The 26,022-nt window shown below is 50.5% G+C and overlaps 1 protein-coding gene across 1 annotated transcript in view; it reads left to right on the forward strand.

The window, feature by feature from the left end:
- s100b (S100 calcium binding protein, beta (neural)) overlaps positions 1-26,022 on the forward strand; it is an 89,165-nt gene that overhangs the window by 11,994 nt on the left and 51,149 nt on the right. Inside the window, exon 2 of the mRNA XM_072480932.1 lies at positions 9,341-9,493. Coding sequence (XP_072337033.1) covers positions 9,356-9,493 — 138 coding nt within the window. The 5' untranslated portion in view covers positions 9,341-9,355. The remainder of the gene's footprint in view (positions 1-9,340; positions 9,494-26,022) is intronic.

The raw sequence follows: 26,022 nt of genomic DNA on the forward strand, positions 1-26,022 counted from the left end.
AAATCTGCTCCACCATTCAGTGAGATCATGACTGATCTGTTATGATGATCCTCCGCTCCACTTTGCCATCTTATCCCCATAAACCTTGATTCCCTTAATGATTAAAAACCTGCCCATCTCAGACTTCAACATACTTAACGAACCAGCCTCTACACCGCTTTGTGGAAAAGAATTCCACAAATTCACTACCCTCTAAGAGAAGAAATTCCTTCTCATCTCTGTCTTAAATGGGTGACACTTTACTTTGAGATTTTGCCCTCTAGTCCCAGACTCTCCCATAGAGGAAACAACCTCTCAGCATCTGCCCAGCCCCTGAGAATCCTATGTCTCAGTAAGGTCACCTTTCATTTTTCTAAACTCCAATGAGTACAGACCCAATCTACTCAACCTCTCTTCATACGAAAATCCCTCCATACCCTGGATCAACCTAATGGTCCTTCTCTGGGCTATTGCCAGTGCCAGTATATTTGCATTATAGGCTTTTCAATCCTAAGTCAACTGGTGAAATGTGAAACCAGACACATCTTGATAATGGATTTATCCACATAATGCAGCATTTTAAATGCCTGCTTTCTACCCATCAACCCAGTGTCCATACAAAACAGGAGCAGAATTAAGGCATTCAGCCACCAAGTCTTATCTGCCATTCGATCATGCCTGATATGTTTCCCATTCCCATTCTCCTGCCTTCTCCCTGGAACCCCTGATCCCCTTATTAATCTTCTGCGGCAAATGCTTGGTTCACGCTATCCAAGATAGCAGTATGGGCAGTACGGTAGCACAGTGGATAGCATTGTGGCTTCACAGCGCCAGGGTCCCAGGTTCGATTCCCCGCGGGGTCACTGTCTGTGCGGAGTCTGCACATTCTCCCCGTGTCTGCGTGGGTTTCCTCCGGGTGCTCCGGTTTCCTCCCAAAGTCCAAAGACGTGCAGGTTAGGTGGATTGGCCATGCTAAATTGCCCTTAGTGTCCATAAAGGTTAGGAGGGATTATTGGTTTATGGGGATAGGGTGGACATGAGGGCTTAAGTGGGTCGGTACAGACTCGATGGGCCGAATGGCCTCCTTCTGCACTGTATGTTCTCTGATGTATCTATGATGTATACAAAGATGGCACTGGAGCGTGGCGACTCTCTGCGAGCTCTCTCACACATATCCTCTTCTTACATCTCCTGTGACCGTACTAATCTCTTAATACTTAATTCTAACACTAACACTATCACTAACCTTTCTCTTTTATTACCTTGTGTTGCCTTATTACATATTTTCTTTTCATGTACTTAATGATCTGTTTGAGCTGCACGCAGAAAAATACTTTTCACTGTACCTTGGTGCACGTGACAATAAACAAATCCAATCCAATCCAAAGAGTTCCACAGATTCGCCACTCTCTGGCTTAAAGTCTTTGGCAGTAGTGGAAACATCTTCTCCATGTCCACTCTATCTAGGCCTCTCAGTATTCTGTGAATTTCAATAAGATCCCCACTCATCCTTCTAAACTCCATCGAGTACAGACCCAGAGTCCCCAACTGCTCCTCATGAGACAAGCTCTTCATTCCAGGGATCATTCTTGTGAACCTCCTCTGGACCCTTTCCAAGGCCAACACATCCTTCCTTAGATACGGGCCCAAAACTGCTCACAATACTCCAAATGGGGTCTGACCAGAGCCTTATACAGCTTCAGCAGTACATCCCTGCTCTTGTATTCCAGTAAGAAGTCTTACAAAATACCAGGTTAAAGTCCACCAGCTTTTTTTCTAATCACTAGCTTTCGGAGCACTGCTCCTTCCTCAGGTGAATGAAGAGGTAGGTTCCAGTCCAATGCCGGCATTTCCACATCTTGTATTCTAGCCCTCTTGGAATGAATGCTAACATTGCATTTGCCTTCCTAACTGCCGACTGAACCTGCACGTTAACCTGAAGAGAATCCTGAACTAGGAATTCTAAGTACTTTTGGGCTTCAGATTTCCGAAGCCTGTCCCCATTTAGTGTTTTGGATGCCTTCCCACATCCACTCTACATATCTTTGTATCATCTTCAAACTTAGCAACAATGCCCTCAGTTCCTTCCTCCAGTTTGTTAATGTGTCCCTGCGGTCTCTCTTTATAAATGCTCTTGGTACTTAATTTAACAATGCCCTTCACTGGTGTATCTTAACAGTGTAATTAATAAACCATTAGCATAGGCTGGAGTGAGATTTGAACCCCAAGCTTTCCTAAACACAGGAGAAGAGTGCTTCTTCAGAGCCACAGCTGACACTGTCAGTAAAAGACAAAAGAGATAGACGCATTCTGGTTTTATGTTCGATAATATGATAAACCCCTCAACACAATACTCGATAAAGTTAAACCATTCCACGGAGATATTCACACACAATAATGCAAGGGTGAAAAATATTTCTGGTAGAACTTCCCACATGTGGTTTCTGGTTGAATGACCTCTTTGTAAATGATAGAAACACTGGATTTGTTTACTATGGTTGATCATTGCCAATAGTGATGTTCAATAGTAATTTAAAGCATTGAAACATTTTCCCCGTTTTCGGGTGCGGCACACCACTGCCGGCAGCGGGATTCTCCGTCCCGGCAGCTGGCCAATGGGGTTTCCCACTGTGGGCACGCCCACGTCATCGTGAAATCCGCGGGCATGAGTGTGCTGCCAGCGAAGAATCATTGTCTTTTAAAAGTTTTTTTCCCCCCAAAGGGGTTGAAATTTTTTTTCAGAAGTTTATGAATGAGGAGATTTTTTGCTGCACAGGATTTTTTTCCCATTTCTTCATGGGTTGTGGGCACCGCTGGGCCTGCATTTCTTGCCCATCCCTGATTGGCCTTGAACTGAGTGGCCACATCAGAGGGCAGGAAGAGAGAATCATGACGCCGTTTAAGAATAAACCACGTTGCTGTGGGCCTGGAGGCCAGACCAGGTAAGGATGGCAGATTTCCTTCTCGAACCAAAACAGAAAATGCTGGACAACCTCAGTTGGTCGATCAGCATCTGTGGAGAAAGAACGGAGCAAACATTTTGAGTCTGGATCACTCTTTGTCAAAGCTGATTAGTAAACCAGTTGGGTTTTTACACCTATGGCTATTGTTACACTTTTAATTCCAGATTTTTACTGAATTTAAATGTTACCATCTGCCATGGTGGGATTCGAACCTGTGTTCCCACAGCATTACCCTGGGTCTCTGGATTACTGGTTTTGTGACAATGCCACAACCCCACTGCCTCCCAATGTCAACAAAAGAGGGTTTTTAACAAATCCCAAATCAGCTAATAAGCTACTAGGTGAAACAGATATACAGAATCAAGGGGCGGGATTCTCTGATCCTGAGGCTAAGTGTTGATGCCGTCGTAAACGCCGTTGCGTTTCTCGACGGCGTCAACATGGCCTCAGGAGCAGCAATTCTGACCCCCTACAGGAGGCCAGCAGGGCACTGGAGCGACCCACACCGCTCCAGCTGCAGATCCTGGCGTCAGATGGGCGGTATGGGTCTGCGCATGCGCAGTTGGACCGGCGTCAATGCGTGCATGCGCAGTGGCTCCCTTCTCCGCATCGGCCCCGACGCAACATGGCGTAGGGCTACAGGGGCTGACACAGAACAAAAGGGGCCCCCAGCCCAAGAGGCCGGCCCGCCGATCGGTAGGCCCCGATTGCGGGCCAGGCCACAGCGGAGGCCCCCACCAACCCCCCCCCCCCGGGGTCGGGCCCCACCCCCCACCCCCAGACCCGCCACCAGGCCGCCCCCGGATGCATGCACGCCGAGGTCCCGCCGGGTAAGGCCAGATGTGAATGGCGCCGGCGGGATTCGGATATTTTGCGTGGCCACTCAGCCCATCCCGGCGGATAATCGCCGGGAGGGTGCCGCGTAGACCTGCCCCCAACCATGCCGTTGCCAGTGGCGCTGATTCTCTGGTGAATCGGCGGACCGGCGTCGCGCGATTCGCGCCCGTCCCGGCGATTCTCCGGCCAGGCCTGGGCTGAGGGAACCCTCCCTGGAATCCAACAGTGCAGATGGAGGCCGTTCGGCCCATTGAGTCTGCACCGACCCTCCAAAAGATTGATATTGAAAGTCAGTGTCAGCCAAGTTACCTTGTAAGACAGGAACAGTACTTTGAATTCTGCCAAGTGCCTGCTACAATCTTGGATACTGAAGTTCACTTAAAGTAATTCTGCAGTTGAAATGTCTTTGTTCCACAGATATTTGAAGTTTTTTATTATTCATTCTTGGGATGTGGGCATTGCTGGCTGGGCCAGCATTTGTTGCCCATCCCAAATTGTCCTTGAACTGAGTGGCTTGCTGGGCCATTTCAGTGGGGAGCAGGTAAGAGTCAACTGCATCGCTGTGTGGGTCTGGAGTCACCTGTAGGCCAAACCTGCTGAGGACTGTTTACCTCAAGGACATTAGTGAACCAGATGGGTTTTTACGACAATCGGCAATGGTTTCAAGGTCATCATTAGACTTTTAATTTTTATTGAATTTAAATTTCCCTATTTGCTGTGATGGAATTTGAACATTCTCCTGAAGTCCCTCCTCATGTGTACGTGAGCTACAAAGTTCTCAACTCACTCGGGGACTGAAAAAGGACTTCCAGATTGGTGTTTCTGCCCCATAGCTGCTGGTTACACTCCATCTTTCATTAAGAAAACATAGGCTGCAATTCAACAACTCTGAGGGGTCGTGGTGGGGGGGGGGGGTCAGATGTGCTGAGAGCAGATCAGCTGCCTATGCATTCATCCTGAGTTTATTCCATATGAAAAGAAGGGCAGTTAGCCAGGAGGGGCTGGTTTAGCATAGTGGGCTAAAGAGCTGGCTTGTAATGCAGATCAATGCCAGCAGTGCGGGTTCAATTCCCGTACCGGCCTCCCCAAACAGGCGCCAGAATAAACATAGAACATACAGTGCAGAAGGAGGCCATTCGGCCCATCGAGTCTGCACTGATCCACTTAAACCCTCACTTCCACCCTAACCCTGTAACCCAATAACCTCTCCTAACCTTTTTGGTCACTATGGGCAATTTATCATGGCCAATCCACCTAACCTGCACGTCTTTGGACAGTGGGAGGAAACCGGAGCACCCGGAGGAAACCCACGCAGACACGGGGCGAACGTGCAGACTCCGCACAGACAGTGATCAAGCGGGGAATCGAACCTGGGACCCTGGCGCTGTGAAGCCACAGTGCTATCCACTTGTGCTACCGTGCTGCCCACAATGTGGCGACTTGGGGCTTTTCACAGTAACTTCATTGAAGCCTACTTGTGACAATAAGTTATTATTATTATTACCTTATAGCTTTCAGACTATCTGCAACCATCTGACTCACAATCATAAAATATTTATTTTCCCATTAAGACAAAGACATGTGACTGGCAAGAATATTTTTTAATCATCTGCACTCTTGCTATTCTGATCAGACTTGATGGTGCCAGCAACTTTTAAACAACTCCCTGTGTAGATGAGCAAAATCTGTTGCGTAAGAATATCCCACTGATTTGAAGTGAGTCTTATTGCTGATGTGTTGATGAAGAAGTATTGGGGGACAGAAACACCAGTGGGGGCTGAATGGTCCCTTTGCATGCTGTAAATGTGTCCAGAGTGTTCTTGGTAATAAGTGAGATAATGGCATCGAGTAAACCAGCGATGCCATTTTTACAGGGTATACATTTGAGCAAGGTCTTCACTTCCTTTGGCCAACTTTGTGAGGTAATTGAACATCTTGTTGTACAAATTGCCAGTTTATAGATTGATGGAGGTTGAACTCCTTGGGCAGAATCTTGTGAAGCTCCAGGCATTGGGATGTCAGGCGGGTGGGGCTATGTAAATCGAGCAGGAGGTAAAATCTCAGCTTCCTGAGGACAAGATGAAAGTTAGTCATTGAGTAGCAGTGGATTGTGGGTGGATTGTGATTCCCAACAGCTAGTGGCCAGAACCTACTTTTCATGCATTAGTATGTTATATCATTAAAACACACTTGGCCAGCTTAATTGTACATTTGGAATTAAGTAGGCAGATTTGCTACTGGTTAAAGATGGCGTGCAGAAGGTGAGGTCTTCTTGCTGCTGAATTTTGCGTAAGAATCATAGGCGGCCAATTAGATATGCAGAGGTGAGGGTCCCAGCTAATCATGCAGTGGGGACAGGCAGGAAGCTGCCGACCCCGCTGTCACCTCACAGGTCGAATTCTTACAACACCAGGTTAAAGTCCAACAGGTTTGTTTCAAACACTAGCTTTCGGAGCACTGCTCCTTCCTCAGGCGAATGAAGAGGTCACCTGAGGAAGGAGCAGTGCTCCGAAAGCTAGTGTTTGAAACAAACCTGTTGGACTTTAACCTGGCGTTGTAAGAATTCTTACTGTGCTCACCCCAGTCCAACACCGGCATCTCCACATCATGACCTCACAGGTCAACAGCCTGGGTGCCATATTTAAATGGAATCCGGACAAGCATTGTCACCCAGCATCATCAATCTGCTTGTTTGTGAGGAGATGTTAATCTCTGCATCAGCTGACACTTATACAATAACAATTCGTGAGGAGTTAAGGTTTCTTGAAGGGACCTCGTTCTAGCTCGAATCTGGATGCAATGAGGGTGTCACTGCCTGTCTAACCCATCACTCCATCGCCTTTGCCCTGTCTTCAGTGGCACTCAGCCCACCTCCCATCATCCTTAAGCAACTATCAATGTACTGTAGCAAGAGGGAGCTGCTGCTCTCGGTCCCCATTGGTCCCAGAGTCAGATGATCCCCCTCTGCTGTAGTGTCTTAAAGAGACAGGCACCTCAATCCAGTACATCCCTTCCCCTTTAATCCTTTAAGACAATCATCAAAATTAATTGACTCAACCCAAATTCTGCACAAACATTATACGCACAAGTTGGGCATTTGTAAAACGATGCGGTGATTGTTCAATGATGAGATCTTGAGGCTTGCATTTAACATAACACTTCTACTAGCAGGCTTTAAATGTGTACAGTTCCAAATATAGTCTTGCATCAGATTCTTCGAAACAGGCTTGCTGCTTTCCGAGTTCTGTCCTAGACTCTGCGCTGACCAACTTTACTTTACTCTGTGGATGATGGCATTCTCCAATCCTCCGTTGATCCTTTTCTGTGTCAAGTACCTGACTCGACAATGCCTACTGGTACCATCATCACACTACAACACAGCCTTATGTCTTGACAGCTGTTCATTTAGTCCTTTAAGGTTTTCTGTTACACACTTTCTGGGTTCTCTCTGTGCCCCCCTCCCTCTCCGGGGTCAGGGTCTTCCACTGCGCCACCTTCTCAGGGGTTTCTTTTACTGCCTACTCTGAGTCTGGCATTGCCTCTCCCTTGAGGACTTATAACCTCCTCTGAGATCCAATGTTGCCTCTTCCTCCAGGTCTTCACTACATTCTCTGAGATGGTCTATCGCCCTCTATCTGGGGTGTCCTCTGATGTCCCTATTCCTTCTCCTTTGTTCCTTCTTATGCTTGTTGAATTAATATTGTACAACTTTAAATGCATTACCGCTTTAAAGCTGTCAAAACCATTTTTTCCCCTCGCTCACAAGCTGCTGTTTCTCTCTGTGCTTTCCCACTCTGCAGGAGTTTTGGGTGGAAGCTGCAGCTCCTCCTTAGCAACACCCTTCTGAACTGTTTCACTTCTCTTCTTTTAGGTGAAGAAACCTCTCAGCTCCCTAAAAAAAGTCAGTTTTCTCCCAATGTGCCTTTTTTAAATCAGTTTTACCAACAGATCCAGTGCTGTCAAAATCCACAGGGCTATGTTTAAAACTTTTCTTTCCATTTAGCTGAACAGATGGAGGTCTTCCCTGCCAAAGATCCCCAGACCTTTGCTGCCTGCAGTCCACCAGATTAACAGCTTGGAGTCTCCGCCTCCTCTCTTTCCCAAGCTTCTGGGGCAGGTTCTGAAGTTCCTTGGGGCATTTGTCCCTTTTTGACTTTTGACACTGCTTCTTATGCTCTCCTTTTAATTTTTCTCTTTTAACTTCATTTCTTTTTTTCTTAAACTCAGGATCATAGCTCTCGATTCTGAGGGTTATTTTCTCTTTATTTGTTTTTTAAAAAAAATTTCCGAAGCTTTTAACTGTCCTAGCCAATTCAGGTTTGCTCTGCGTCTGCTCCTCAGGGCCTGGCCCCATCTATTTGTCCAACAGGCATTCGAGTGAGTCTTTGCTTCCTTCAGACTTACCGAATGCTCACAGGCTGTGTCCCCATGATCAATCCCATCCTCATCGCCAATGTGATGGCCTGGCAGCGACGAAGCCGAAGCGCTTCATGTGAACAAACAAGAGTTTATTGATGACAAGGACCAATGGTTTTGCAGCAGGGTGGCGCAGTGCTTAGCACTGCCTCCTCACGGCACCGAGGTCACAGGTTTGATCCCGGCCCTGGGTCACTGTCCGTGTGGAGTTTGCACATTGCCCCCGTGTCTTCATGGGTCTCAGCCTTTAAATCTTTACTACATTGCTTCCCGAGGTATTCTGACCAGGAGGGGATTCCACCCTCTGGGGTGATCACCTGCTCTCAGTCCCCATTGGTCCCTGGAGTCAGATGACCCTCCTCTGCTGTACTGTCTTAAAGGGACAGGCACCTCAATCCACTGCAGTTTCTATTTTAAACAGGTCCTGTCACAGCTGTTGCTGCAGACATGAGCTTTTCAGCTGTTGGTGACTGGATAGAGATTGGGCTGGGAGCCCAGGCTGATATTTCTTTTCCTCTCCCAAGAGTAGGAAAGCTGAAACCCAATTGCCACCAACACTCCCGTTGTCCCAATTAGATGTGGGAGACCAGCACAGAGTGAGAATCATGCCTGGGGCCTTCTGATCACAATGGCTTACTGATTAACCATTTTTACGCATTGCGGTATTTGCCGCAATGGATTTAGTCCCACTTGGTATTCTTTGATAATTTTTCAAAATATTGGGTTGTCTCTTCGAGGACATTTTCATTTTGGATAACTACAACAACTTACATTGAAATGATACCTTTAATGTAGCAAGGCAAAAGTGTTTCACAAGAATATTATCCAATAGAATTTGACACTGAACTACAAAAGGAGATATTCAACTGGCTTAAAGCTCGACCATATCAAAGAAAGAGAGAGGTTGAGGGGTGGAGAGATTTGGGGTTCAGGCAGCTGAATGTTAGATCTTTCAAAATGAGTGTGCTCAAGGGGCAAAAATTATAGGAGAGCAGAGATCCTGGAGGTTGTGGGGGCCGGAGGAGATTAGAGACAGGGAGGGAATGAGGCCTCAGATGGATTTGAAAACTAGGATGAGAATTTTAAAATCAAAGTGTTGCCCAACTGGAATCTAAAGCTTTCCCCCTCTTTTCACTCTCGTGCAGCATTTTACTGACAGTATGTCTGACCTGGAGAATGCGATGGTCACAATCATTGAAACTTTTCACAAATACAGTGGAAGAGAGGGAGACAAGCTGAAATTAAAGAAGATGGAACTGAAGGAGCTCATTAACAATGAGCTCTCCAACTTCATTGGCGTGAGTATGGCCAAGTTCATTTTTCAGGAGTAGAGGGAAAGTGGGTTCCATTCGGAATGCCTCCGATCAAAGCAAGTGCACCTCAAATATTCGTGTCAGGTCTCAGGTTGGAAAGAATCCTCACAACAAACAACTTTCATGTGGAGACATTCTGCAGAATTTTGAGCTTGCGTTAGCCATCAGTGAGAACTGCGATGCAGGCGTAAAATACGGCGAGAATCGGTAAACGCAATTCTCGTGGGAGGGATTGCGTCTTCCAGTTTTGCATGCCCCTCGCCGGTGCCATAACGAGAAATCTACCACAAATGGTCAGGAACCTCCTTTAAATACATTATAAAATCATTAGCGATTCCTCCTGATGGGACCTCCTTCCCTCGTTGAATATTCATTGGCCGTTGGTGTGACGTCACGCGGGGGACCCAAATATGTTCAGCTCAGGGCCGGGGGGTTGTGTGGTAGGGGTGATCAGTCTCGGCATTCTGGGTGGTGGGGTCGCTCGCAAGCCTGGGCGGCTTTTCATGTCTGTGAGCCTTTAGGTGTAAAGGGCTCTCGTGGCTGGTTTGCAGATAATGCTTCCCCATGTCCTCCTTGCTGGGCATGTGGCGATATCACCCCTGGGAGAATGCCCTTCCAGAGTGGCAGCTGGAAAGTGGGTGGGAGGAGGTGAATCCACAGGGTCAACACTGGGGGCGCCTGAGAGGTTCTTGGATGGGATCCCATGAGAGGCCAGGCTGCATGGGCAGAGTGAGGGATTCTGACAGGGGATGTTTTCTAACCTCATGAGGCCTGAAGACCCTCACACAGGAGGTAGGACGACTGTGGTGAGAATGAATCCCCCACACTCAGGCAGCACTGTGAAGCCAGAGGGAATGAGCTGTCTAGAAGTTCTAGGTTGTGGAAGCCAAGATGTTAGGGATTAGTGTCTGGCTGGCTGGCTGGCTGTTCCAGTTGGAAGGCTTATTTAATCCGCAGTCCATGTGAGCTGAGAATGAGGGTGCCCTCTGAGAATGAAGTTGACATGCTAATTGCAGTATTCACATGCATCAGCTGTGTCTCATCTGCCACAAGGGGAAGCTTCATCAGGTCCCTGACCTTTCCTTGATGAGTGCGAGAGTTTCCTTGATTGAGGGCAGCACGGTAGCATTGCTGCTTCACAGCTCCAGGGTCCCAGGTTCGATTCCGACTTGGGTCACTGTCTGTGCGGAGTCTGCACATCCTCCCCGTGTGTGCGTGGGTTTCCTCCGGGTGCTCCGGTTTCCTCCCACAGTCCAAAGATGTGCAGGTTAGGTGGATTGGTCATGGTGAATTGCCCTTAGTGTCCAAAATTGCCCTTAGTGTTGGGTGGGGTTACTGGGTTATGGGGATAGGGTGGAGGTGTTGACCTTGGGTAGGGTGCTCTTTCCAAGAGCCAGTGCAGACTCGATGGGCCGAATGGCCTCCTTCTGCACTGTAAATTCTATGACAATCTATGATGAGTCAATTGTGCCAATTCATTCAGCATTGTAATTCATGAGTGTGCCACTGATTGTCGCCCAAGCCTTATAGTTGGAAGATTAGCCATCATTCAGTGAACTCCTAGGCTCATACTCATGTATACCTAACAGTTGTAGCCCCCAATGTAAGGTATTGTGATGAATTTGCTCATTATTCACCCTATTCAAGGGATAATGGGGGGGCAGTACTTTGTTCCACTGTGAAGTTGGAATGCTGGTCCATTGAATGCACACAACTGCCCTCACTCCTCACTTTGATGGGAGTACGTGGACTACTGAGGCTCTAAAGGCTCAAAGTGCTTCATTCAGGTGGAGCTGAGAGGAGCAACTGTGGGGAAGAGGCTATTGAGAGACAAGGGAGGGAGTGAGACTCAGTGAAAAGGTGCTCACATAGGGAGATGTGTCCAGGTGCCGAGTGAGAACCTGTCTGGGATCTCACAGACCTGGGTACTCAGGATGCCCTGTGTGATGTGGACCGAGCCCACCAGCGTACCCGGGCAGTGTGATTCGCCGCCATTGCTGTGATGCCCCAGGTCCAGGGGGCGATCGATGGGACGCATGTCCTCTGCGAGCACCGGAGCATGAGGGGGTGGTCTTCACAAACTGAAAGGGTTTCTATTCGATAAACATGCAGCTGGTGTGTGACTATGAGCTGCACATCTTACACGTCTGTGCCCGATACCCGGGCAGTGTACACGACACCTTCATCCTGGCACATTTAAAAAAAAAATTTAGAGCACCCAATTCATTTTTATGTTTTTTCCAATTTAAGGGGCAATTTAGCGTGGCCAATCCACCTAGCTTGACATCTTTGGGTTGTGGGGGCGAAACCCACGCAAACACGGGGATAATGTGCAAACTCCACACGGACAGTGACCGAGAGCCGGGATCGAACCTGGGACCTCGGCGTCGTGAGGCCACAGTGCTAACCCACTGCGCCACCGTGCTGCCTTTTCATCCTGGCACACTTGACGTTTCCTGACACCTTTGAGGCGCACCCCCGAGTGAGGGGATGGCTCCTGGGTGACAGGGGTTATCCACTACAGTCATGGCTGATGACGCTTATTTGGAGACCACAGATGGATGCAGAGACCCGCTATAATGACAACCATGCAGTAACCAGGAGCGTGATTGAGCGGTGCATTGGCTTCCTGAAGATGTGGTTCAGGTGCCTGGACCACTCTGGAAGGGCCCTCCAGTATAGCATTAGGAGGGTCTCCCACATTGTGGTGGCCTGCTGCGTCCTCCACAACCTCGCGCAGCAGAGGGTGTCGTACTGGAAGAGGGGGATGAGTGCCAGTCCTCATCTGACAAGGAGGATGGCCAGGGCATGGGGCCCGGGCAGACACAGGATGCCGCTCAATGTGTACGCCAGGGCTGGTGCTACCGGGACACTCTAATCGCATCCAGGTTTATTGCCTGGCCAGCGCCGCAAACATCCCATCCCACCCCCACAAGCCCCCCTCCCCGCACCCCTCCCCCGTGGCTGACCACCCCTCCCATGACCACACTCCCTGCACCACCAACCAGCCCCCTCGCTGCAACCCCCTGCAACTCCCAGGCACCCGTTACCCCCTACCACCCCATCCGGAGGGCAACTGAACCCACCCGCTGGCAGTGTTCACGCTCTGCACCCTGCACCACATGCCAGCACTCATACTGCCCACCAAGACCAGATGTCCTGTTCACAAAGACCACCAGCTGCCCACCCCCTGTGCTGCACCCATCTGACTGCCTAACACTGTACGCTTTCTGTCTGTACCCCATCCCCACAAGAGAGGGCAGCGCATAACCGCAGAGAGAGAGAGAGAGAGACAGAATGGGCTCCATCGGACCTGCAGCCCCTCACTGTCACGGAACGGTGGGCACTGGACCTGGTCATTGGATCCGGTGAGAGGGCAGTCGAGTTTATGCGCTGACGACACCGGTGGGATTCTCCCTGGTATTCTCACTGGAACCAATGCTTTGAAAAAATATTGTGAAATTCCGCCGATTATTCATTGACTTCATGCTATAGGCTATATTGATAATACTGCTTAACCCACCTCCACCACAGAGGGATGCATTGATTTGGTGTTTAGAAGAATTAGGTGCCACAAAATGAATAAGGAAGTTCTTTGTTATTGGCTGTTGTCCAGAACCAAGAGAGCAGCATTCTCCATGAAGCTACAATGCTGTCGTGAAGCAACTCTCAGGAAGGTCAAAGAAGCCGCCCAGGAAATCACCCTCCCTCTAATTTATTGTCTCTCTCTTCCCTCCTGTACGTGACGGCCTGGTCTAAATTCCTATCTTCCCTATAAGCAACATAATTGAGAGAAAAATGTATTTATTCATTCATAGAATGTGGGTGTCACTGGCAAGGCTATTATTTTGTACGCATCCCTAATTGCGTGTGAGAAGCTACTGATGAGCCACATTCTGGAATACAACAGTGTGGCTGGATCGACCATTTCAGAGTCAACCACATTGCTGTTGGTCTCGAGTCACATGTAGGTCAGATCAGGTAAGGACAGCAGATTCCTTCCCTAAAGGACATTGGTGAACCAGATAGGATTTTACCAACAATCATAGTCATGATAACTGAGGTTAGCTTTATATTCCAGATTTATTCATTGAATTTACATTCCACCAGCTACCATCAAAAGGCCTCCTCCTGCTCCTACTCTTCTATGTACCTATGTATCATCGAAGAATCATATAAGCCCTACAGCTCAGAAGATGGAGCAACCTACCTAGACCCACGCCCCCACCCTAACTTGTAACCCAGTAACCTCACCTAACCTTTTGGACACTCGGGGGAAATTTATCATGACCTAATCTGCACATCTTTGGACTGTGGGAGGAAACCGGAGCACCTGGAGGAAACCCACACAGACACGGGGAGAATGTGCAAACTCCACATAGTCACCCCAAGGCTTGAATTGACGCTGTAAGGCAGCTGTGCTAACCACTGTGCTACTGTGCCGCTCTGTGGGACCTGAACCCAGATTTCTTCCATAAAGGACATTAATCAACCAGATGTGTTTAATTTGTAGCAATCCAGCAGTTTCATGGTCACCATTTCTGCTGCTAGCTTTTTATTTAAGATTTAGTCAGTTAATTACATTGCCCACTTGCTATGCTGGCAACGGTGCTGAAATCTTTGGGTTACCAGTCCAGTATCATAACCACGCTGTTACTATATCCAGTAAAATGAGGGATTTTTTTGTCATTCCATGATTCCTTGAGCATAGGTGGAGTTAGACATCAACAGCTGCAGTTACCTTTGAAGTTGAGGTAGATGTTGCAGCTTAGTGCTCACTCCAAATGCAGAACCCCAAGCACCTCTTGGGAATTTGGTTACGGGCATTCATATTTCCTTGAATAACAGAATGAAAACCATCAAGAATGCACTGAGGTCTGCACTCCCATTTCATCAAGCTCGGCCACAGTGTGAGTGGATTACCAGATTTTCCCACTGGTTGTGAGTACTGAGTCAGTGAGCATATAAGTACTTGTACGTATGTAACTACAGCCAGTGGAGAGTTGGAGAGCAGCGAGTGGGTCAACAAAACTAAACGGATGCAGTTTACACCGGGATTTACTCCACCATCTGCCATAACGATGAGAAAATCAGTGACAACCCCAAGGAATGGCTTAATTTGCCCCATTTGTTCTCCACTGAGGTTTACACTGAGGGATGGGGAGAATGTATGTAGGACCTTTAACAGCAATGAGTGACAATGGTCTGTGTGATGACGGCTGCAGAGTGAAAGAGAGAACAAAAGATGAAGACAAGAAGTCATTGTCTGAGAAAAGGAACCAGATAACACTTTTCACTCTGTGCCAGTCGAATGAAAAGTATTTCCTCACAGGCTTGCATCACCCACTCTCCTTCGCAATCTCCTCAGTGTTATTTGGTTAATTAATGAAAACTTGGTGCTTATCCCAGATTCGAGCTACAAAGAGCAACAAAGAATCTCGCTGCCTGACATTGTGTACATGCCTGTGAAAAGGTTTTCTATTCACTGTCTCCCCCAAATTGGGAAACATGGCAGATGGTGGAATTTGAGTTCAATAAAAAAGTCACTCCCAATCTGGCAGGCTCCATTGCAGAGGGAGGCATGTCCTACTCCTCCGCAATTTTCATGGGTCGCGATTTAACAAAAAGTTTCTAAGTGTGGTAGTGAGCGTCTCAGACGGATGGCAGGGTACCGTCTACACCCCCTGCAAGGAGTGGGACCTGGAGGTTAAGGGGGTGGCCGAGGACAGATCGGTCACCAATGTGAAGGTTGGCGCACTGCGCAGAGGTGAGGTTACGCTGCCCCCTTCCCCCCCCCCTCCCCCCCAGATAACCTGTCAAACATGAGTTGTTAATGCCAGACTGACCTGTCCCTCCCACTGGCCACCTGTCCATTCTCCCACAGGACCTCCAGCTGATGGTGCGGCCTATCCTGAGTGGTGCCCCGCCACTCATGAAAACATCTCGGAGGAGAGCTCCATAGACGCGGCACAACTGTCACCCCCACCCTCCACCAGCGCAGAGACACACACATTGTGGGCAACAGAAGTGGTCAGGATTCTGGGGCAGCACTGCATAGGGTCAACTCCACCTCCACGTGCGCAAGGCTCAGCCTGACACAACTAAAAATGGTACATAGAGCCCACTTAACAAGAACTCGTATGAGTAGGTTCTTCCTGGAGGTGGAGGATAGATGTGAACGGTGTCAAGGAGGCCCGGCCAACCACGCCCACATGTTCTGGTCTTGCCCCAGACTTGTGGAGTACTGGACAGCCTTCTTCGAGGCAATGTCCAAAGTGGTGGGGGTGAGGGTGGAGCCATGCCCGAAACAGGCGGTCTTCGGGGTATCAGACCAGCCAGATCTATTCCTGGGAAGGAGGGCGGACGCCCTTGCCTTTGCCTCCATGATCGCCCGCCATAGAATCCTGTTTGGCTGGCGGTCAGCAGCACCATCCAAAGCTGCAGACTGGCTGTCCGACCTCTCGGAATCTCTCCAAACCTAAGAGAAAAGAAAGGCGAACCGCAGGAGAAGGGGAGGGGGGTGGGGGGTGGGGGTGGGGGGGGGGGGGGGGGGAGAGAGACAGGGAACAATAGAGGGGAACCAGTGAGGCGGGGGGGGAGGCAAAGGAATGACAGCCGGAAGGAGGGCACGGGAAACGATAACAAACTTGGCATCTACAGGAGCAGAGAACAAGGAATATCCAGGCGAAAGACGGGACGAACAGCGGAAGCAGAGGTGATCGCGAGACGACAATGGCAACGAAAACCGTCCGGGAGAAGCAAGCGACAACACCAACACCAGATCCATTTGCGTATTACCCTCTGTAATTTTTCTGCAATTGTTTCCCCGGCGCCCAAATGTATATGTAACCCCCTCAGTTTCCCCCCCACCGCAAACATGCCTACTTATGTGCTAAAAACAATATTGCCAATTGTACAGAGCTACTGTTGTTGAGCTAGCAAATAATACCCTACCAGTTATTTTATTCTAACTTTTTGTGTTGTTTTGTTTTTTGTGCGTGTTCACTTCTCTTCTATGTATATATATATATATATATATGTACTCTGTTTTGTGTACATAACGGTAAATATACTTTATTCAAAAACCCAATTAAAAACATTTATTAAAAAAAGGATTCTGGGGCATATCCTGGTGAGCACCACACAGTTGCAGATGCACATTAAGCGAGACATCAGTCGGAGGCCTGCTGGATCCCAGGACCCAGTTGGGTCCCAGTCAGATGCTGAGCCTCTGGACCAGGTTTACCCGGAGCTGATGCAGACGATAGGGAGCAGCCGTGATATTCAGAGGGCGATGTCAGCGGCCCTCCAGCAGGTCCATAGCCCATTGGAGGAGTCCCAGAGGCTAAGGGCGCATGAGATGGCACTGGCAATGCGTGGCACCGAGGCCAACACAGCTAGGCGATGGGAGCCTGGTGCATGACCCCGGCAGCATGAGTGGAGGTGTCCAAGGCTCAGTCGGTGACGGTCATGGCTGAGGGCCTCGGTAGAATGTCAGACTTACTGGGGGACGTGACCTAGTACCAGGCTGTCCTTGATGAGGTTCTGCAGGACATGTCTCAGTCTCAGATGGGAATATCCGAGGTGCTGAAGAGCAAGTCCCAGTCACTGAGGAGCATCGCCGAAGGCGTCGACACGATGCTGCAGATATTGGGGAGCCACCACGGTTGGCAGAGCCAGATGATCTCAAACCAGCTGCCGCTCTATCCCCAGGTGAACCCCAGGGCCTTTTGACCACAGACTGGGAGGAGGGGATGCTGGATGCCAACCAGGGCCCATCCAATGGAGTGGCGACAGCGGACACAGCTCCCCTGAGTTCCATCCCTCTGACAACGCCACATCTCACAGTCAGCACCTGATTATCATAGAATTTACATTGCAGAAGGAGGCCATTCGGCCCATCGAGTCTGCACTGGCTCTTGGAAAGAGCACCCTACCCAAGGTCAACGCCTCCATTCTATCCCCAAAACCCAGTAACCTCACCCAACACTAACGGCAATTTTGGACACTAAGGGCAATTTATCATGGCAAATCCACCTAACCTGCACATCTTTGGACTGTGGGAGGAAACCGGAGCACACGGAGGAAACCCACGCACACACGGGGAGGATGTGCAGACTCCACACAGACAGTGACCCAAGCCGAAATCGAACCTGGGACCCTGGAGCTGTGAAGCAATTGTGCTATCCACAATGCTACCGTGCTGCCCCTGATACAGGGTGGCATGATGGGGCATGTGCCGCCAGCAAGTACACCAGGGCCCTCCGGTCCCAGAGCACCCTGAGGACACCCGCCAAGAGTATCGAATGCCATGGGAAGTGGTCAGCAGCTAGCTGCCTCCTCCTCTGATGTGCATCCTGGAGACACACCTAGACACAGCTAGACACAGCAGTAGAGCATGGAAGGCTAAGCAGGTCAAGGATCACTGAGAGGCCACTAGGAGGAGTGGTGGAGGACGTGTAGCTGGGGGTAAGTGGGGGAAGTGTGCATTGGGGGAGAGAGTGGTGGGGAAGGGGGCTGTACCAGCGGGAGAGTGAGGCAGTGGTAGACACTCTGTGAAACCTATTAAAATATCAGCGCCGCAACCAATATGACGCACTTTCTTCCATTATGCGGGCCGAGCACCAATCCCATGCCCCACCTTCCGATAAATGGGGGTCCTGGACTCCCCCCACACCTCGGGCACACTTTGTGCAGGTGATGGTGTGAGTGAGCACTCAGCAGACAGGCAGGGGTCAGACTATGGCATAGACTGAGGAGCACTGGCACTCAGCCCTCTGCGGGTTATCATCACCCCCCTGCCCTCGACAGTGACCCACTGACGGTGCCAACCCAGTCCCAGCACCCTGGAGTGATGTTACACAGACCCTCGGAGGGTGGGAAATGGTGGGGAGGAGAGCGGAAGGGAGGATTGTGAAGGGGGGGATGCAGAGGGATGTGGGGAGGGGGGCGGGAAGGGGGCTGGGGAGATTGGAGAATGACGGATTTGGCAACGTCTTATGTGAAGTGGGCAAGGAGGAGGGCCTCCGGGCGATCCGTACACTTGCCGCTCCACCTGTCATCCTTCCTCCGGCTGGTCCTTTGGTTCCTCCCCGGGTTTGTCCTCCAGCCCCTCCTGGTCTGGCACCTCCTTGTCCTTATCCTCCTGTTCCTCCTCAGTGGCACACGTTGTCCATCATCTGCTCGAAGGACTAGCGATGCTTGTACATCTTGGGGTGTCGCAGGTCTCCCCATCTGAGTCTCTCCCTGGCCTTTTTGGCGGCCAGGTCCACAGGGTGTGGGGTGTGGCCCTGCAATGGGCCGCTGCCTCGAGCCTCTGTTGGTGCTGCTCCTGCCGCTGCCTTTTCTGATGTCTGGCCGCCTGGCCAGCCAGCAGCACCACTAGGGCAAGTTCCGCGGGGTTAAAAATATCGTCCATATCGTTCAATGTCTGTAAGGTATTGGGAGAGGGTGTCAGACTGACAACCAGCGATATCGTCCACCCCAACCACCCCCTGGCACACCTTGCCCATGCATGCCCGGCCGTAGCAGGCACCCAGACCTTGTACCCCAGGCATCCACATGGAATGTTACCTGGACCAGACACAGATCCCCTCCCCGGTGCAGACACCCACCCTCCGGCCACGGAAATGTCCCTGGTGCAGGTGCCCAGCCCCTGGCTGGTCAGATGTTGGACGTTGCGTCCATGGTGTTGCTCCCTGCAAAGTTCAGGCACAGTGTCCAGGCATCATAGTCTGATTGGGATCCTAGGCAATAATCTTCACATGCTACATGGTCTGCCTACCCACAGGAATCCACTTGGGAAATGTGAGGTGCTCACTTCACTTTGATTGCCAATTTCCTATTAGCAATAGCCTTGTGCCGCGCAGCCAGAGGCCTCTGCAGTCAATGGGAGTTATGGGTGGTCAGTGGGCTGGCGGGCTGAGGCTAGGGTTGCCCCCGAAACAGGTACACATGATCCAGGGGTTGGTATGGCAGATCTGCGGACGATTAGACAGCTCCACCCACCCGACTCCAAGGACGGCCACCCCCCTGCTCCGCGCCTCCCAGCGCGACCGAGGTTGGCCCCCCAATTGCTCCCCCAGCCTCTCTGAGCACTGGGGCAGCAACCCCAGTGCTCCTGGCCTATTTACCTGTGAGTGAAGATAGCTACTCACCTTCTCGGGTGCCCCCAGCAGCCCGTGTACTAATCAACACCAGCGTGACCACTTGCTGGGGAGACGATTACAATTCAGGGGCTGTTAGATAGGGCGTGACTCCCATTAATTGTATGGAGATTGGCTGTAAGTGGTGATTATTGGTTTCTCGCCACACTAAGGGAGATCGGGATTTCGCCAACGGGAGCGGACCGGTTGGATCACAAACTGATTGGCGCCCGGCACAGTTCTTGTTTTTGGCCTCTCCTGCTATTTAACAGCCTCATCGCGCTCTCGCTTAAGCACAAAGTGGCCATAAAATCATGCCAATGGAGTCATGACCTTTCAGGGAAGGGGACAGTCTAAAAGATAAATCCAAAAGATCCTCTTCATGCCCCTTTGCAAAGCTCTGCCCTTCTGCCCACCCCTTTCCGCTATGGCCCATGCCAAGTTACTCGGTCTGTTCTCACTGGAACGACGGAGGTTGAGAGGCGACCTGATGGAGGTCTACAAGATTATGAGTGGCATGGATAGAGCGGATAGTCAGATGCTCTTTCCTAGAGTCAAGTACAAGCGGACATAGGTTTAAAGTGCGTGGGGATAAGTTTTGAACAGATGTGCAATGCACGTCTTTTACACAGAGCATGGTAAATATATGGAAAGTGCTGCCTGGGGACGTGGTAAGAGCAGGTATGATAGTGGCATCTAGCCAAATATATGAATCGGGTGGGAATGGAAGGATACGGACTCCGTAAGTGCAGACGGCTTTAGTTAGGCAGGTACCATGGTCAGCGCAGGCTTGGAGGGCCGAAGGGCCTGTTCCTGTGCTGTATTGTTCTTTGTTCTAAGGTGATTCCATGCCCGTTAACTCACTATACACTGAATAGAATCAGTAAGATGTGTAAAGAAAGCTTTAAAAAATAAAAAAATAATTTATAACTTTCTATATTGAAAAAGCATACATAATGAGGTATAAGTGAGAGCCCAGACAATCATTCAGCTTGTTAAAACACTTATGCCCCAGAGAAAACATTATTTGGTTGGCAGATCATGCTCTCTGATCTCTGCTGTAAATTACACAATGTTTATTTGCACAAGGCCAAGTGGTTTGTGGTTTTTGTTATTGAAACTTGAAAGGGTCTGGCTGATTAACACTTGTATTAATTTGCAGTGAAAATTCTGAATGTCTTACTTTTTTAAAGCTTTTTTTTATACATCCTACTATCACTATAGGGTTCTATACAGATAATAATAATGGGTAAATGTGTATGGAAGCGCCATAGATTGGCATGGAGGCATGAGAAGTGGCTGGAAGTTCAGGGGTGTGAGTGGGCCTTAGGGCATGTGTAGATGGGTAGAACTTAATCTAGAGGCATCTGGAGGCATAAGGGGCATGAATTTGCATAGATGGGGCATGGGTGAGGGGCTTTATATATATTTTTACATTTCTAAAAATTAAAAAAAAAAATTTAGAATACCCAATTCATTTTTTCCAATTAAGGGGCAATTTAGCGTGTTCAATCCACCTACCCTGCACATCTTTGGGTTGTGGGGGCGAAACCCACGCAAACACGGGGAGAATGTGCAAACTCCACACGGAGAATGACCCAGAGCCGGGATCGAACCTGGGACCTCGACGCCGTGAGACAGCTAACCCACTGTGCCACCGTGCTGACCATGTTTTTATTTTAATCAGGATGAAGGCTCACTGCAGCAAGGCAGCTTTTTAAACAGCCCGCCTCGGGACCCAGCCGCGCTGTGGCCACCTCTTTCCTGGATTGGCTGGCCACATCCCAGCCTGTACCCACCCTCCGGAAATGAAGATCCCGCTTTTGTGAATTGGCAGGACAAGCCGAACATTATCCCAACTTCTGCTGCCCACCCCGAGGATGAAAATCTGGGTCAAGGGCTTCAATGTTCCCCACGTTTATTTGGAGAAAATGTCTGCATATCTACTACTCAATCTCAAATAAGCAATCTGAAAATGAGCGACATTGGAGGGGTTGGGAGAGGTGATGCTGAGATAGATCTTGATGTCATCAGATATACTTACTGTTCCAATCATGTAATGTCAAAGTTTAGAGATAAAGCAGACACCAAACTGTTAGAGAATCTGTCAGTAATGTACACAATGTACTCAATGTACAATGTGCACAGTCAACAGTGCATTCCAGAACTGGATCTCTGTATTTGATTAAGGGTGGGATTGCAATTATTATAAAGAGGATCATGGACATTAATACTGCCAACGTGTTGTCCTTCCCTCGCATTTATACACTGCTCAGAGGCAGCGCCTGAGCTCATTATCAATTGCTTCATATGAGAATCTTTAGTGGTAGTTTTTTGCCAGTGGTAGTTTGTTAATTCCTCTCCACTCTCAGGGGCCGGGCCCAAGTCTACATCAAGCAGAACAGGAAACAAACCCACGCTATTGGTGCTACTCTGAACCACACACTAGCCAACTGAGCTAATTGGCCCCAGTAATGTTACAAAATAAACCCACCTTTAAACTGAAAATCTATCCTCAATTTATCAAGATTATTGACAATTCTTACAAGTGTCAAGTTACTTCCAATAGCTTTTACCCAATCTCAGTTGATTTATCCTCTGGTGTATCATGGTCAGTGTCACATGGTGCATGCGAATTATATCAGAAAAAAAACAGATGCCCTGGTCCATCAAGCATCCATTATTCTTTGGGCAGCATATATTTAGGCAGCACGTTAGCACTGCTGCCTCACAGCTCCAGGGACCCGAATTCAATTCCGGCCTGGGGTGACTGTGCGCAGTTTTTACGTTCTCCCTGAGCAGAATTCTCTGTTTCTGTGGCTAAGTGTTGACGCCAATGCAGAATTTGTGGACTTTCACGACAGAAAAACTGAAGTCGCACCTGGACCGATTCAGCTACTGTTAAGGGGCTAGCACCGAAGCCACATGGAAAACAATCGATTCCAATGAGAAACGGTGCTTGATTCGCCGGCTTCACGATTGACACTCAAGGAGGCTGACAAGCTGCAGCCGCATATACACACTTCACTCCCCACACACACCATCCCAGCCAACAAGATGGGAACGAGGAGAACAGCCCCGCAGTTTACCGATGACGAGCTGTAGACCCCCTTGGATGTGGTGGAAGAGCGACGGATGACCCTGTACTCCAGCCATTTGCTGTGCCTGGGCGCAGGTGGCAGAGGCCGTTAGCGCAGTAGGTAACACCATGTGGACCGGTCAGGCAGGACAGGGTGAGTAGGCAGTACTATGCCTTAGCACTAACCCCCATAACGCAATCCAACCCTCACCCAGCATCCATACCGGCCGCAATGACCGGGTGCCCTGGCCACTGAGGGTACCAGAAATGCACCATCAGGACTGCATACATCGGACTGACTAGCGCTGTTATTTTATGTTTGTACCCAGCCACCCCGCAGGAGAAGGCCATGCATAATCGCCGGGAGCAGGAGAAGACAGGAGGGGGACGCCGGACCTGTGGCCCCTCATTGTGACAGAGCAGAGGTCCCTGGACGTGGTCGGTGGACCGGAGGAAAGGGAGGTCGCCGAGGTGGAGTTCGGCCGCGGGAGAGGAAGTGAGACCCTGCTGAGTTGCAGTTCCCCATATCACGTGTCAACCCCCCCTTACCACCCCCACACCACCCTCACCCCCCATACCATGCCCACCACCCTCATGTCACGTGTCAACCCCCCTTACCACCCCCACACCACCCTCACCCCCTACACCATCCCCACCACCTTCATGTCACGTGTCAACCCACCCTTACCACCCTCACACAAACCTCACCCCTATACCATCCCCACCACCCTCACCCCATACCACCCCCACATCACCCTCACCCCTATACCTCCCCCACACCAGCCTCACCCCGATATCACCTCCACACCACCCTCACCCCTATACCAACCCCACATCACCTCTCAACCCCCTATACCACCCCCACATTATCTCTCAACTCCCTATACCACCCTCACACCACGCTCACCCCTATACAACCCCCACACCACCCTCACCCCTTTACCACCCGCAAACCACCCTCACCCCTATATCACGCCCACATCACCTCCCAACCTCCTATACCACCCCCACACGTCCCTCACCCCTATACCACCCCCAAACCACCCTCACCCCTATACCACACCCACATCACCTCTCAACCCCCTATACCACCCCCACACCACCCTCACCCCATTACCATCCCCACACCAACCTCACCCCTATACCACCCCCACATCACCTCTCAACCCCCTATATCATCCCCACACCACCCTCACCCCTATACCACCCACACACCACCCTCACCCCTATACCGCCCCCACACCAAACTCACCCCGATACCACCCCCTAACCAAACTCACCCCTATACCACCCCTACATCACCTCTCAACCCCCTATACCGTCCCCACACCGGCGTCAGCCCTATCCCAACCCCACACCACACTCATCCCTATACCATCCCCACACCACCCTCACCCCTATACCACCCTGTAGCGCACAATGACTTACGAGAGAGACGAGTAGAGATGAAGTCGATGAGGCTTTATTAAGCGAGACTTGTCCCCAGCAGTTCAGCAACAGAATGGAGCGGCGGGGAGAAGCTCGGGTTCTTATACTCCGCCTTCAGGGCGGAGCCAGGAGTCAACAGCCAACCAGGACCCGGAATCTGTCAGCCAATAGCATCACGGCTTCACAGTCCCACATGACCCCTAATACATACTACCACATTCACCCCTTGTTAAAAAATGAATCCGGCGGGGTGGTGGTTCGCATGGTGGTAGGGGTTTACAAGGCTGGTCCTGGGAGGAAAATTTCGGGCATGTCATTACAGTTTTAGCCCTACACTGGGCTATGTACAAGGTTTGTGAAACTATTTACAATATTAGTAAGAGAAAAATCTTTTGTTACAGTCCAACAACATTCTTGGTGTCACGCCGATGCCACGAGTCGAGCGGGTGGTCTGGTCTTCCTCGTCGATCGCCTCAGCCCCGGTGGTGGTGCAGGTGCTTGTTCCGGCGTTGTCGTCTCCGGGAGCGTTTCGGTGTTTGTTCCTGTTTCACTCCTGGGCGGACACGGGAGGAGGACCGATCCTCCCGGGAAGGGGGCGGTCGCGGGGTGCGCCGGTGGCAGGGAGGGGATGATCGGTGTCGGGGGGATGTGTGTGTTGCCGGCGGGCACCAGGTCTCGCAGGGAGACCGTGTCCTGTCGGCCGTCGGGGTACGCCACGTAGGCGTACTGCGGGTTCGCGTGGAGGAGGTGAACCCTCTCGACCAACGGGTCCGACTTGTGCGCCCGCACATGTTTCCGGAGCAAGATGGGTCCTGGGGCCGCCAGCCAGGTCGGCAGCGACGTTCCGGAGGAGGACTTCCTGGGGAAGACAAGGAGGCGCTCATGAGGCGTTTGGTTAGTGGCGGTACACAGCAGCGACCGGATGGAGTAGAGAGCGTCCGGGAGGACCTCCTGCCACCGGGAAACTGGGAGATCCCTGGACCGTAGGGCCAGTAGGACGGTCTTCCAGACCGTGCCGTTCTCCCTCTCTACTTGTCCGTTCCCCCGGGGGTTGTAGCTGGTCGTCCTGCTCGAGGCTATGCCCTTGCTGAGCAGGAACTGGCGCAGCTCGTCACTCATGAAGGAGGACCCCCTGTCGCTATGGATATATGCGGGGCAACCGAACAGTGTGAATATGGTGCCAAGGGCTTTAATGACTGTGGCCGCTGTCATGTCGGGGCAGGGGATGGCGAAGGGGAAACGGGAGTACTCGTCCACCACGTTCAGGAAGTATGTGTTGCGGTCGGTGGAGGGGAGGGGCCCTTTGAAATCCAGACTGAGGCGTTCAAAGGGGAGGGAAGCCTTGATCAGGTGCGCTCTATCTGGCCTGAAAAAGTGCGGGTTGCACTCCGCGCAGATGTGGCAGTTCCTGGTGACTGTACGGACCTCCTCCACAGAGTAGGGGAGGTTGCGGGACTTTATAAAATGGTAGAACCGAGTGACCCCCGGGTGGTAGAGGTCCTCGTGGAGGGCTTGGAGACGGTCTATTTGTGCGTTGGCACATGTGCCGCGGGATAGGGCATCGGACGGCTCATTCAGCTTTCCGGGACGGTACAAGATCTCGTAGTTGAAGGTGGAGAGCTCGATCCTCCACCTTAAGATCTTGTCATTTTTAATTTTGCCCCGCTGAGCATTATCGAACATGAAGGCTACCGACCGTTGGTCGGTGAGGAGAGTGAATCTCCTGCCGGCCAGGTAATGCCTCCAATGTCGCACAGCTTCCACTATGTCTTGGGCTTCCTTTTCCACTGAGGAGTGGCGGATTTCTGAGGCGTGGAGGGTTCGGGAGAAAAAGGCCACGGGTCTGCCCGCTTGGTTAAGGG

Source organism: Scyliorhinus torazame, chromosome 2 (genome assembly GCF_047496885.1).
Source record: "Scyliorhinus torazame isolate Kashiwa2021f chromosome 2, sScyTor2.1, whole genome shotgun sequence".
NCBI lineage: Eukaryota > Metazoa > Chordata > Chondrichthyes > Carcharhiniformes > Scyliorhinidae > Scyliorhinus > Scyliorhinus torazame.